Below are 15,041 nucleotides of genomic sequence, written 5' to 3' on the forward strand. Positions count from 1 at the left end.
CATTTTCAATGCTAACACACATCAGGGGATTCTTGGGGTTCGGTTTCTTGCCCACGATCACTCCAGCATATAGATCCAGGAGCTGGGGATCAACTCACCAATCTTCTGAAAACTATGCAACCCACTCTAAATCCTGGGCCCCCATGAACAGGATATCTGGGGGGCATAGGTGAGAAATGTGCCACCAGTGAGGAGTGCAAGGGTCCACCCAAGAGACGTGACAAACACCATAGAAATAGTGAGACTACTGAAGACTTGTACATGGTTAAACGTGTATGATTTAACAATAAAGTCATTCAGAAAAAAATCTAGTTTAGTGGAAAAAAATTTACTTTGTTGCAACTTAATTGATTAATACTACATTTGTGGAGGCATCTTCCATTTTAAAAAAGCAACAACAGCAACAGGTAACATTAAAACAGTACAGAAATTGAAAAAAAAAAATAATTGCAAGGAAATGGTGGTCTTAATTTTATCTCTGCCCTCTATGGAGAGTAGTGTCAGTGTCCTTTTATATAAGGAACTCTTTCTTTATGGATGCACTCCCTTTGTTTTTGGAGCACTTTATTAGATACTAGAGCAAAGGTAAGTCTGCATCAGGCAAAATTAATGTAGCATAGATGTGGCTTGGATTTTGAACTGCATATGCAAAAAAGGTTGCACTGCAAATGAAAGAAATAACTTTTAAGCTTAGCTCCACAGAGTACATCTAGTCCAAGTTCTCCAGTTAAGTGCACGCTGGACCGGTCTTCACACGATCTTAGAACTTAAAACTTGAGGTTCATCTCTTGAGGTTCATCCACTCCAGCAGGACTGAATTGGACACCTTTGATCCGAGAGATGGCACCTTTAAACGGTCTTCTTGCACCAGTGGTAATGCAGAAAGTGCATTTATTTGAATATCAAACCAGCTCCTGTCTGATGAATCTGCTGCCACTGATAAATTGGCAGACATTATGCCAATAAAATTATAAGATGGTGATCACTTTGAGGAACATGCATCCATTACTCTGACATTTATTCTCCTTCATGCCGGGGTTGTTAATGATAAATGATAAATCACCACGGCACCACCACGATATTTTTAGATGGGGTGGGAGATGAATGAGGTTATGATTCTGGTCTCAGTGGTCGATGTAGTCAGCGAGGGGCTGGCTGTGCCCCTCCCCCGGCTGTAGGTGATGGCTGACGCCGGTAGTCTAGCGGCAGAGAGCTGATCACTATTAACACAGGACCGCCTCTCAGGCTCACAGCCGTTCTCCCTGGTCCCCCACTCACCGGAAGGCAGCTCAGCAGCTGCGAACAGCCTGCGCACAGCCTCCCTCTTGTGTGCTCTGAGAATCTATTGGCCTGAGAGACGGTCGGGTTGAGGGAAGAGGCGAAACACCGGCAGGTGTTGACTAGCGGGGAGAAATCGCGGTGCAGACTGATGACGATGATGATGGTGAGGATGATGCATCTCTTCCCGTTATCTTTATGAATCGCATCGCGCTGTGTGGAGAGAAGTAGGGGCATCTTTTCGTCATTTCTTGCCTAACTGTAATGGAGGATTTCTGGTTGCTTTGAGGCTGCGTGTCTAAGTGTGGAGAGCTGAATACCGCCCGTAACTGAGAGCACAGCTCAGCATCGGCCCGCAGCGCTGCGCCATGGCCTTGGACGTCCAGACTTGCGCGGTGTTTACGGTGATCGCGGTTCTGGTGCTTGTGAACGTGCTGTTGATGTTCATCCTCGGTACTCGTTAAATGGATCTGCGCTTGGGGCCCGGTTCGCAGCGCAGCGCACTTTCACACAGGAGAGGAGAGAACAGCAGTGCGCGTTGGTCGAGAGCGGGGACACCCGGCGCTCCATCACGGCTACGCGTTGAAATGAATGACGTTGGTACAACATAATGTATTTCTGTTTCTTCCCACCACCCTACCACCACCCCCACCCTCTCCCTCCTTCCAATCCTTCGTTATGTTTTGTGTCCTCCTCCCCCCCGTTTGTGATAGCTAGTGTTGTCTGGTGGTGGTCGTAGTTGTGCGGATACAGATCTGTGATGCGCTTACCTTTTTCTTTGGTGACTGGAAATTCATTTTCCCCGCATAATAGTATAAACATCTCCCCTCCAACCCACCTTCCCCAACCCCACGTCGATCTTCCCCTCTCCTCCATGTTGAATATTGTGGATTATGCGCATTGATTAATTTTATTCTATAATAATATGACTTTTAGATGGGAAATGAATGTGACGGTGTTTTTAAAAATCATTCTAACAACATCCTACTGCTGCGTAAGGACTTGTTTTTTTTCCTCCCTTTTGTGATCCACTGTAGCCTCATCCACAATATGGCAGCTAATAGCTGTGCTGTGATATCTCCCCACAAGTCAGTGTGATATTTGTAGCAAATAGCGGTGCAAGTGAGAGGTTTGTGCTGCTGATCACACACTCTAGAACATCATTGTAGTCTCGGCTGAACAGTAACCAACAGCATGGCAGGGTAGGCCTAATAAAGCAGGGCCTCATCACTCCAGGTTTCCCCCATTTTAGATTCAGCTAAACTGAGCTCCCATTTCACAGCCCCCCCCCCCCCAATATTGTGCCCTGTTTTCTCTCTTGCACTTGTAGCACCTGTTTCTGAAGCCCACACGTTATGTCACCCAGGCACTAAATGGTGACTAATAAAAAATGCATCATTATATATTTCTTTCAGATGAAATGCAGTCCAAGTGAAAAGGCTTGTCAGCTGGAGATGACAAAAAAAGTCTTTTTCCTTCCATTCCCTTCCAAGTGCACCGCCATAGTCTAATAAAGGATTGGAGGCAGGTGTCATGAATGTTGAATGAATGTCTGAAATAGATATTCTGAAAGCCCTATCCCAGAGCTGTCCATGACAGTCCTATTAATAGGGATGTTAGACTCGCCAGGTTTTCTGAAGATACTGTATGTGCTTCCTCACACTCACTGCTAAGTGCTGTGTGTTTTCTGTGCGTGTGCAGTTAAGTGATAAATGTTGGACTGCAGGTGCTGTGAGATGTGTATTATGAACACAGATACCTCCATCACATGCTGTTGCATGAGGGCTGGTGTTTTCATCTCTGTGGCTGGTACAAACGCATAAACAGCATCCCCCTTTCGGAGACCCCCGCAGGACTGTAAGCATGCAAATCGTCACAACGTCACAAGATCGTAACGTACACCGCAGTGGTTATGGGTCACATGGCCAACAAATGGAGTGCTAATTACAGATGTGTTGCTCACATGTAAGTATGCGAGCATGTTAAGTGATGTGGGTGAGAGGTAGTCTCGAGTGGGTGTTATCTGCTGTGCCTTTTCAGTCTGCATCCTGCGCACATCCCGAGCATTCACACGTTTGTAATTCCTCCAGGGCAGGTGCCTTCTAATAGAGTTCTGTTAAATGCTGTGCAGTCAGAAGTGTCAATGTGCAGATGGTGTGCACGAGTGGGACAGCGGCGTGTGTGAGGATGTGTGTGCATTTCTCACCGGTTTTAAGCAGAGCATCTTTGATTGGCTCCCAGACTCAGGGTATAAGTGTATTACATAACAGGGTTGGCAGACACAGGGAGGACGGACCGCGAGACTCACTCGGTGCATTGGAAAGAGAAGCCTCTTTCTGGAATACACTACCTTGTTACTTTACGGCTCAGGCTCTCGCGGAGGACCGTCACCTATTCCAAAACAGGGGTTCGATTATCATGATCGTATGAACCGGACTTCTCCATGCATACACTCTCCGAACAGTTACATGCCACAAACATGGTAAGGTTGGCTAAAGGCGTATGTGTGTGTGTATGCGTGCTTGTTCAGGGATGCTATTGGTACTTTGGTGCAGCTGTGCTAAGGCTGGATACAGAGGAGGATGTTGGAATGCAGTGGCTTTGCCAGTGCAGTGAATGCTGATGTGTTGCGCTGCAAAGATGATATAAGCAAGTGAATCTGCTTTCTATTCATACACATTTCCGTGTCAGGCTCCATGTCTGTGCTCTGACATGTAACAGAAAGCACTGTCACATACGCCTATATAAAGGGAAAGATTCCTCTGCATTCATTTGCATTGACCCAAATACGGGTTTTGCGGTTCAGAGATATCTGCTTAGCCCTCTGATCTTTCATGTAGGAACTGCAGTGTGCCCATAATGATGACATAGGTCATGACAGCTGATAGACACACATGTAATGATGAGTATGATGAGCAAGCCCTCTCTGTGCTTGGCTCTGTGTGTTTACTGTATTATCCAGCTAGGTATGGGGCCGTGCTTAGGCGGGAACGGGGGAAGATTGATTATGTAATGCTTTTAATTTATTCAGACATGTAGAGGGAAAAAAGGATGCAATATATTGGAGAGGGCAGTACTGATCTCATTAGAGAGATGGAGGGATAAACGGAAAGAACTGAGGAGGGAGGAACACTGTGAATGGATCTCCATCCCTCTTTCCTTTGCTCTTTCTGTCTGTTGCCCGTATTACAGCAGATTGATGGGGACAAGAGAGATTGCACTTGTAGTGAATGGGGCTGAAAATGGAGTGGTGCTGGAGGGACGACGAGGGGGTGGGAGGGCAAGAAGCAAGGCTGACCTCAGTGCCAAGGCTCATCTCTTCTATGGGCTTCTTTTTATGGTGTAAGTCAAGTGGAGCTGATTTGGCTTCCACTAGTTGTTCCTTCAGGTGTTTTTTCCCTAATAGATCATTTAAATTCCCTTTCCTGAACCAGCAATGATTTTTTAATGTTTTTGAGCACTACTTATTGGTCCTGTTTCCATGGCAGCGTGACACATGTTTTTGCGGTAACCCTCCTCTCTTCCTGAAGTGGAGGGCTTTGAGATATAGGCTACAGCTATTGTTACCCCAGCTACCTGTCCAAAGTGATGCCTGGCTAAACATCTTTGATCTCCGAACTGTCTGCAGAGGCCCGTGCTGTTTTCCTTTGCATTTTTAGATTTAATTTGAAATTGCAGTTTGTGATTGATTTTAATATTTAATAGCTGAGTGACACTGCAGTTATTCGGTGGTCACTCTTTGTGTGTGACTACTCTCTCACACACGCACACGCGCCTAAATGTGGAAATATTGTGGTGCACCCTGAATTGTCCTTGCCTCATCCCATCATCTTGTCAATATCAGTGAAGCATCCTCATCTGTCACCATGACGACGGCTGTTCTTTCACTTCCAGGCATGGAAGTCCGTCCCTCCCTGTATTCACTTCTCTGCCCTGATTGGCTTATAGCCCCTGTAGCTGTCTCAGTAATCCATCAGGGTGGTGGTCTTGTCTACAGGTTGGAGGGCCCATGTAGCTGCTGAGTTTGACACACGCACACACTGTGTTGTTTCTTATAGACACACTGCAAACTCACTGCATCGGCAGGAAGGTAGAAAAGCAATTTTGTGCTAGACTGAGGTAGAGGTAGGAGGGTCATTTTTGTCTTTTACAATAGACAAAATAATCTTAGATAATTAAAGAGAAAGAAAAACAATTAGCTAAACGTATAAAATGAAAGTAGCTCAATAGGATTACGCAAAGGCCTTAAGAGAAGTAAGGAACTAATTTTGTAGCCATCCCTGTGACAGCTATTTCTGCAGGCCTTTGATAAGTCCTTACCTAGAGCCACAGCATCCCTTGTCAGGGTTGGTTAGCGCTGGCTGCTCTGCCCACAGCCCCAGGGACTGGATGCGTGGTTAAGCTCCGGACTGGAGAATGCTGATGAACACTACTGTGGAGAGAACAATTGGGACAAACAGTTGGATTTGTTCCACGGATGCATACACAGGTTTCATGCATACAGAGTAAAAACGTGGGGCTGCACGCATGCATGGGGTTGTGCTTCACAAGGTAACAGAGCTAAGTGATCAGTGTGACAGATGGTGATGCTTTAGATTGATGATTTCAGGCGCTAAAGAACATGTCTTTTAATGAGAACAACCTTTAGCTTCTCCGGTTCCCCCTAAAGATTACCAATCACCTTACGATCTCTAATTGATGCACATCAAATAACTTTGCTCATGTACGTTGCACAAATTCAATCTTTATTTTTAGTGTCGCATAATGTCCACATTATTTATTCATGATTTTAAAGTCAATAGAAAAGATTTGATGAGTCATCCTTTCATGTTCGGTAGAAGACTGCTGCAGATAAAATAACAAGCCCTAGTGACAGCATGAAGGAAAGGAGATTATCCCTTCACATTTGTTTGCTCCTTAGCATTTATATTACATTAACACATGTAATTATTCTAATGTCATAATGGGCCAATTACCGTCCCTGTGTGGAGACTGGTGCTGTGCTACTGAACACAGAATGTTTCCCCACTAACGACTCTGCCTTTTTTGTATCGTTGTTTTATTGTTGTGTTGTACTATGATCTGTGTTGGCTATTGTGCCGTTCTATTTGCTGTGCAGTCCCCGAGCTGCTAGCGAGCCCTGGCTTTGAGGGCCTATGTTTAACTCCATTAGAAATCTGAGTGGGTTTAACAACAAGGACTCACACATACCGAAGCCAAAATCTGGCATATTACTGTACTGCATTCAGTTTCAGATTTGATTCATTTACCGTTTTGGATCACGTTGGATTGTGTTCTGTTGATCAATGTTTAGTGTTTACTCCTGCTTCACAGCTTCACGTGTTCAGAATAATACATAAGGTATTTCTTGTCTCTCCTTCCAATTCCTACAGTTGATAAGTGGAGGTTCAATCGTCAACGCTGAGGCGGTATGGGACCATGTGACCATGGCGGACCGGGAGTTGGCGTTTAAGGCCGGTGACGTCATCAAGGTGCTGGACGCCTCCAACAAGGACTGGTGGTGGGGCCAGATTGATGAGGAGGAAGGATGGTTCCCTGCCAGCTTTGTACGGGTGAGTTAGCTGCAGCCATGGCTGGCCAGCGACCACAGACACAACAGACACCCACACACGTACACAAATGGAGGCACATGAACATATGCACCCGAGCTGATAAATAAACATACTGGAAGGTACACATGCACAATTATTCCGCCTTACACAAATACACTTTCACAAAGCACACACATTAATATGCTTGTTCCACAGTTCCACTGTTAAGTGCTGCTTTATTTTAATAATACATAACACTGAAGAGAGGAGAAAACAGCTAGCGAGGTGCCTTTATCGGATGTTCAGGGACAAGAAAACAAAGATGCTGATGAGCCCCCTTTTTTTTTTGTAGCGTAGCATCACCTTCAACTTCTATCCTTGAAATCCAATTAAATTTACAACATCCTCGCATTACATCATGATTATGTAATAGCACCCATGTCTTAGTTCAGCTGAATCCAAAAACTGCACGCTGCCACTGAATGCCTTTCCCTACTACTTTTACTTCTGCTTTCTGTAATTGCACTTCTCTTGGAATGGTGAAGCGTGACTGTACAGGAAGATGTATATTCATAGTTTAACCTTGCGATATGTTTTTGAAATTTCTTTGGATGAAAGCGGAAGGCTTCTCGCCTAAAGTCTTAGTCCAAGGCATATATTTGCGACTATGATATTTGACATCACAGCAAATTTGGAAGCAAGCAATGAAGCATGGCAGTGGAAATCCATAAAATTGTGATGCTGCAACCCTGAAATATACATTTCAGATATAGCAGGAAAAGGCTTTTTTCTGAAAATTAAAAATTTGAAATGAAAAATGAAAAAAGACACAATTTATGATGCAAAGTAGAATATATCGTTGAACATTCCTGATATGGTTTAGTGTCTTCATGAAGGAAGGAAGAATTAGCATCTTTGCTGCAGTTGAAGGGATCCCACAGCAGAGCACCCACCCAGACACTTTCCATGGTCATTCCCACCTGTCCACCCTTCCATATTCACTCCTGAGAGGGCAGGGCAGACAGGCTGACTGACTGTCAACCAAAAAGTATCTTTCTGTTCTGTCATTCTCTCTTTCCAAGGTGGAACCCCACCCTCCTCAGCCCCAAACAAAACAGGTTTTCTATATCAACCCCATAGCAACTCCACGGTTCCAAAACACCACGTCAAAGGTGCGTTTTTTTTCCCAGCTTCATCTACCCATCCAGCCTGCCCGCCCACCCGCCCGCTCCAGTCTGTCCACGCAACGTGCCCTCGACATTACCAAACATTAACGTTATCACATCATTCCTCAACGGGGTCGATAGAGAGGCAGAACTGATGAGTCAAAAGTAAAGCTAATGTGAAATGTCTCCTTAAAGGGCCATTCTAAAAAAAAAATTGTACAGATGTATTCACATAGAATTAGATGGATTTTGGAAAAATTACTCATGTTTTTTTTTTATAGTTCAATTATGGATCATTCTCTTCAGTACTCTATTTACTATTGACTCTGACTATTTCTCAGTCTTAATGCTGTGCTACTAGTTCTCGTCTGCAGTCAGTGCTCTACCACCCGTCACTCTGCTTGTCTGTGGCGCTACATTTCTCATCTTGTGTTTGACATTCTACCCGTCGGTTCTTTGATGTTCTCTTGGCAAACTGTGTGTCATCAGGTGTTGGCTGCTGGGCATCTGAAAACACGCTCACTTGGCCCTTTCTATGAGCGAGAGTGGAATACACGATGTATGTGGATCTCTATGTGTGTGCGTGAGTGTCGGTGAAATCACAAGGTGGTATTTGAGCGTGCATGCATATGTGTAGGGGGCAGATTTTGAGTCACACATTAAATGCCCTCAGAATATGTGCTCGGTCTCTGAGAGAGGCTTTTTTATACTCTGGAGTGTTTGGCAGTGTGTTTTTTGACATGCTGGACCAAGAGAGCGACTCACTGTCTAAACTACCAGAGGACCTCTTAATGAAGCGCTGTGTTTATGTGTGGGATGTTTGGGTGTGTATGCTTTCATGTGTGACTGGTAACACATTAGGAGAGCTAATATTACTTGTTAATACTAACAATAATCATTATATATGAATATGTTGTCTAATCCTTTTTTTCCCCACCCAACCTTTAAGAAAGCTCTTTACTCATTCGAATGCATGTGGCTCTTGTGTGTGCATGAATGTATTTGTCCTCAGCTGTGGGTGAACCAGGAAGACGGTGGAGCAGAGCCAGCTGAGGGAACCAGCGAGGTACAGAACGGGCACCTGGATCCAACCAATGACTGCTTATGTCTGGGCTCACCCCTCCAAAACCGAGACCAGATGAGGGCTAACGTTATAAATGAGATTATGAGCACAGAGAGACATTATATCAAACACCTCAAGGACATCTGTGAGGTACTAAACATCGGCACACATTCATAAATCACACATCTATGTACACTGCTGTTCCCGGCTTTGCTTTAATATGTCAAGTAAGAGCAGGACAGGTTATAAACTATATGGTATGAAGCTGAATTAATTAAAAAGCAGCAGTCTTTTTGATGCTACGCATCTAGTATCTTGCATAAATTCGTAACACTCCCACATTCACACTTTTCTTCCAGCCATTTTTTTTCTTTCTCGTTTGCTAAACAGGCCAAAAATAATGCTTTTTTAGCTAAATGCAAAACCGCAATATGTCAGCTGTACACAGTGGTCCCAGCAGTCCAGACTAAATTTGTCATTATATTATGAATCATCCTGAAGTGACAAGCTAAAATTCACACCTAATAAAAATAAACAAAACCCTGGCCATTTTTTATATTATTAGAATTGCAGCTCTTTCAAAATGCTCCCAAGCCAGGAATCTCAGTCTAATATATAATAAACAGACATGTATCCTCTATAAAGTGCACACATTCTAACATTTGAATATATTAATAACTTAATTTCTAAAATATTTGGAGCTAGTACAATTTTGCCTCTATATGCTGCATCATTTGATTTAAATGTCTTTACAACATACACTACATACAGCCTGCTTTTCCCTGGCATGTGTCTGGTCTTTAAACAGTGGTATCTAACTCACTAATCTAAGTGACAATCACTGTTATTTACTGGCCACCACACTAATGATAAAAGGCACTTGACTGATTAATCATCAGCAAGTGTGAGCACCTAAAAGAAGACGTTTTGGCACTTTGCTGTTCAGGTGTGTGCTCACACAATCCCACAATCTTCCCAGCAGTAAATGTCCCAGCATATTCACTCCATCATCAGACTGCGTGATGCTCGTAAAACCTCCAAAAAAACCCAACGCTACATCTCAGACTCTGCAGCCCTCAGTTAGCATGTTTAAAGTTCATGACAGTGCAATCAAAGAAAGACTGAACAAGTATGGCTTGTTTGCAACGTTTGCCAAGAGAAAGCCTCTTCTCTTTAAAAAGAACATGCTTATGTTTTCATAAGCATCTGAAAAAACAACAAGACCTCTGCAACAATGTCCTTTGAACAGACAAGACCAAAGTGGAGATGTTTAGCTGTAATGCACAGCACACAGCAGTGCTATATGCTAGAATAAACAGTTTTGAACTTAGACGATTTCCATCACATATTTTCCAATCCTCTTTCCCTAAACTGCTCTATACATGTTTGTATTCCAGGTCATATCTAGGTAAGCATCTTGTTTAAGAATAGTTGCAATAAAGCGTGGATTTTACCTCTGCACGTCTTGCTAATGTAAGCAACTTTGATCTTCCACATATTCAAGGACATGCACGGGCAAAGAATATTTCTGAGCTGAGGAACAGATTTGAACAAGCTCACTTTTAAATAATAAAAACTGAAGTTGAAGAGCTAAAAACCAGACCAAGCAATAAAAAATACAGATGTAGAATATTCTGGATTTAAAAAGCCGGTCAGTTCATTAAAGTAAGTTGCTTCGGTATTTTAGAAAAGTTACAAAGAAGAAGAAATTTTGCACTGCTGAATTCAAAATGATGCTAAGATTTTTTTTATTATTTAAAAAAGTATTTATTAGATGCCTGTAATGTTTTTTATGTTTTTCAGATGTTTTAATTTGTCACCAGTAAATGACTTGATCGTTGAAATGTCACATTTCTCAGATACAATAATGTGAAGTCCCTGTTGTGATTATGCATATTTGAACTGAGCCTGACTTCAAGAAACAAAACAAAAAGGATTAGCATGCATATTTCACAATGACAGCAGGGAGAAGTCTGGCTATCTTATATCAGATCTGTTCCCAAAGTGCCAAAGCTTCAGGGCATTTAATTAACTACAAGCAGCCATGGCACAGTTCGAGACCTGATACTCATTTTGAAAAATGTTTGTGCTCATCTGAACAGGATCATCTGTCAAAGCCTCACTGTAGCTGTAACCGGTGTTGTTTGCAGGGCTACTTGCGCCAGTGCAGGAAGCGCGTGGACATGTTTAACGACGACCAGTTGAAGGTCATCTTTGGAAACATTGAGGACATCTACCGCTTTCAGATGGGTTTTGTCAGAGATTTGGAGAAACAGTACAACACAGAGGAGCCGCACCTCTCTGAAATCGGGCCGTGCTTTTTAGAACACGTGAGTATATTTTAGACAAACTTAGACCAAAAATGAAAGAAGAAGAAGAAGAGAATAGATTTTTCTTTTATTGTCTCGTTATCTTGTGATAATATTTAAATTGTGGAGCTAATTAACCAGCTATCTTAGCTCATCCTAAGATAAGAAGAAATTAATGTTTTAGAAACCATAATCACTCCCCTATTTATATGATTTTTCTTTTTAATTATCCTGACGATGTCCATCTCTACTCCTTTGCACTACAGCAAGACGGTTTCTGGATTTATTCAGAATACTGTAACAACCACTTGGATGCCTGTATGGAGCTGAGCAAACTGATGAGGGATGGCAGGTACCAGCACTTCTTCGAAGCCTGTCGCCTCCTCCAGCAAATGATTGACATCGCCATAGATGGCTTCTTGCTCACGCCCGTCCAGAAAATCTGCAAATATCCACTCCAGTTGGCCGAGCTTCTTAAATACACCGCACAGGAGCACAGGTACAGTACGCCGAGGCCACGAATAACTTTTCAGCTGTTTCCTTTGTTGCCCTTTTATAGAAATGCATTTGCTTCTAAAAGTGAAGTCATTACTGATGCATCATTTTGTTCCAGATGCATTGTGTTGCAATGCAGCTGTTGCAGGTGTTGGGTTTAAACCACTGAAGCGGTAATTATCCATGCATTAACTGAAGCAAATGTTGTTTTGTACTCTTTTTTTCCTTTTTTTTGAAGAAAACCTCTCATTACAAACTCTAAGTTGTCTTGAAAATACTAAATTCCACTGTTCATATATACAGTATTCCATTCCACACACACACACATATATATATAGAGAGAGAGAGAGATAACAGGTTAAATATGAATTGAGGATTATTTTCTTCGGGTGTTGGCACACACACAACAATCTATGTTTTTGCAGCACAGAAGCAGAGTATGTAATCTAAACATTTGCTGATGAGCTTTCATGCATTAAACGCATATGTGCGCATCCAGATGTGCAAACCCATGCGTGCAAACCCACGGAAACATGGTGTAAGTGATTCAGCATGTCTCAGCCAGCTCCAGGTCATTCACAGACCACGCGTTCTCAGCCAGAGAGGGACAGGTGCCAGCTCTGCCAGCGAGGCCTGCCAGATCGCAGTGTTTGACTGTTAGGAGCAGTGGAGAATCTGCCAGATATAGGACTCTCTCTGTCACACAAGCACACACACACACATATTATCTTCCAAAGTGAGGATTGGATCTGCAGCACATCTAAGCCAGAGGGATAAATCCAGCTCAGTTAGCAAAGACGCAGCCGGAGTTGACTGTGAATAGAGAAAGTGGCTGATTAAAATTAAATAGCAGTGTCTTTTTTCCCTTTTTTTTGAGTGTGTTCCAGCAGATTACTACTGTTACTTGAGTTTATAACCCCGCTCTTTAATAGGCTACTCTGTATCATTAACTACTACAACATTACATGCCTTTGAGTGGCCAACCACCAAGAGCTACAACACTCTTAAACACCCAAGAGTAATTATGTGTGCACTGTGTCTGTAGTGACTATCGATACGTGGCAGCAGCGCTGGCAGTAATGCGGAACGTCACCCAGCAAATCAACGAGAGGAAGAGACGGCTGGAGAATATTGACAAGATCGCCCAGTGGCAAGCCTCGGTTCTGGACTGGGAGGTATGTGTATGAATGTACCGTACTGTACTGAACAAAAGCTTAATGTTTATGTTTTTATGTTTCCCCAAATGGTGCCATTAATTCCTAAAATGTGGGGCGTAGACAGCATTTACACCCAAAGCATCTCAGACTAAAGAAAAGGGTCCATCAGCAACACCTATGCCTTTGTTTTCATTTTACCACCAGAAAGGGTCTTTGCACAAAGGGCAATAAAAGAAATCCAGCCATGGCCAGCAGCCCATAGTAGCAATGTAAATTACATTGAATGGTTGTGATATGCTACAGTAAGCTCCCCCGCTGCTGCTTTTCCCTGTGGGCTTTTCTCTAATTTTTTCATGGCAGATTCGGGTCGAGTGAGTTTAAAATACTGAGATATTTTGGCGGCATTTTCAGACGTTTAGTGTTAACTATGAGGTGCCAAACTGGAGGAAAAAATGTTAAGAACAGCGATACAGAGAGATTAAAGCGGTTAAATTGCCCGTTAACGTGCTTGAGACTGACGTGTTTGAGAAAGGGAAACAAATGAATGCAGATGATTTGATCTGCAGACTCTTTTCAAGAAACTCTGCGAATCAAGCGCAGGCCTTCCTGGGGGCAACAGTGCTGCTCGTTGATAATAATTAATTTACTCTGATGGTAGTAGTTTCACTTGCAGAAATTCACATTGCGACACACACTTACTCAGAACATACTTTTTATTTTACCACCAACAAAAACAGTAACATACAATAATAACAATAAGAATATATCATAATATATTTATGCTCTCTCTTTCATAAACAAGCAGAAGAAAAAGAGCAAAAACGGATTTGGATTTTATTTTTCTCCTGCTACATTTCAGATGTGTCCTTTGTATTTAATCTGTGTATGAGACTGGATATAAAAACATTTACTTGTGCGGGTAATTTTTTTATTTCTTTGCAAAAAGTGTTAAATAATAAAGAAAAAATAAACAAATAAAATCTTTATAACTACTTCAAGGCATCCTGGTGCATCTTAGTTGACAGATGAACACCTGTTGGGAAGTTTTAGTTATACTTACAGTAACGTAGTGGCTTGACTTGAAGTTGAGTAACATCTTTCCTCTGCTCCTTTTTCATTGTTACACACATAGTCGAGACACAGTGAAACACAGAGCAGAGGAGACTAATAAGGCAGAGACTCTCACGCTGGGCTACAAAGTAATGACTGCAGTAAAGTAATGTAAATAACATAAATAAGGTAGTTTGTTTTGACTCGCTTTGCCAGCAGAACACTCTGGACCGCCATCTTATGTTTAAATGATGTGACTGTCTTAGTCTCTTTTTAAATGCCTGTAGGCCGACGAGTGCTTTTTTACTAACATACCAAAAAACAGATGAGCTAGGATTGAAACACACACAGCAGGAAAGCGAGTGTTTAAAAACTGAAAAAGACACCTTGATTTTCAGAGCAGGACGTGACTGTGTTGACTGATTTCCAAAGGGTTAATCCAGCAGTTTACTACTGCACTTTGCAAAGTTGGGCAGCTCATAATAAGATTTTATTTTATTTACTAGTTGGTTTCAAGATTGGTTGGTTTCCAGCACTCCCCCTTCCTACCTGGAGAGACATTTAGATGTTTCAGCCTGTAAAAAACGTTCCATAATTCCGATTTATCCCTGATGACATGATTATGACATTATCAGGTATTATCCAAGACTTCTTTGTGAACCACAAAATATATTATGTAACTGTTTCCACAGGCTGAGTGCGACTAACGGTGATGAGTAAATGAATTTTTGCTGTAGCAGGAGTATTCTTTTCATTCGTTAACTCTTTAACTGTTGTGTTTATGTCTAGGGGGATGATATATTGGACAGGAGCTCAGAGCTCATCTACACTGGGGAGTTGTCATGGATCTATCAGCCGTATGGACGCAGCCAGCAGCGAGTCTTCTTCCTCTTTGATCACCAGCTGGTCCTCTGTAAGAAGGTAAGGCTGTGTCTCTCTCTTCAATGTCTTCCCTTTATTTAAAGACTTTA

At 42.5% G+C, this 15,041-nt stretch overlaps 1 protein-coding gene across 7 annotated transcripts in view; it reads left to right on the forward strand.

Moving 5' to 3' along the window:
• LOC102797990 (uncharacterized) overlaps window positions 1-15,041 on the forward strand; it is a 53,694-nt gene that overhangs the window by 19,339 nt on the left and 19,314 nt on the right. For 6 of the 7 annotated variants that reach the window (XM_087848193.1, XM_006781758.3, XM_006781760.3 and 3 more), the window contains 7 exons: window positions 6,672-6,851; window positions 7,913-8,002; window positions 9,009-9,209; window positions 11,210-11,389; window positions 11,635-11,867; window positions 12,909-13,038; window positions 14,860-14,991. In XM_087848193.1, the coding sequence (XP_087704319.1) occupies window positions 6,672-6,851; window positions 7,913-8,002; window positions 9,009-9,209; window positions 11,210-11,389; window positions 11,635-11,867; window positions 12,909-13,038; window positions 14,860-14,991 (1,146 nt within the window). The remainder of the gene's footprint in view (window positions 1-6,671; window positions 6,852-7,912; window positions 8,003-9,008; window positions 9,210-11,209; window positions 11,390-11,634; window positions 11,868-12,908; window positions 13,039-14,859; window positions 14,992-15,041) is intronic. The other variant, XM_035910001.2, reaches the window with a different exon arrangement.

The sequence above is a fragment of the Neolamprologus brichardi genome, chromosome 2 (assembly GCF_056152115.1).
Source record: "Neolamprologus brichardi isolate AB-2024 chromosome 2, ASM5615211v1, whole genome shotgun sequence".
NCBI lineage: Eukaryota > Metazoa > Chordata > Actinopteri > Cichliformes > Cichlidae > Neolamprologus > Neolamprologus brichardi.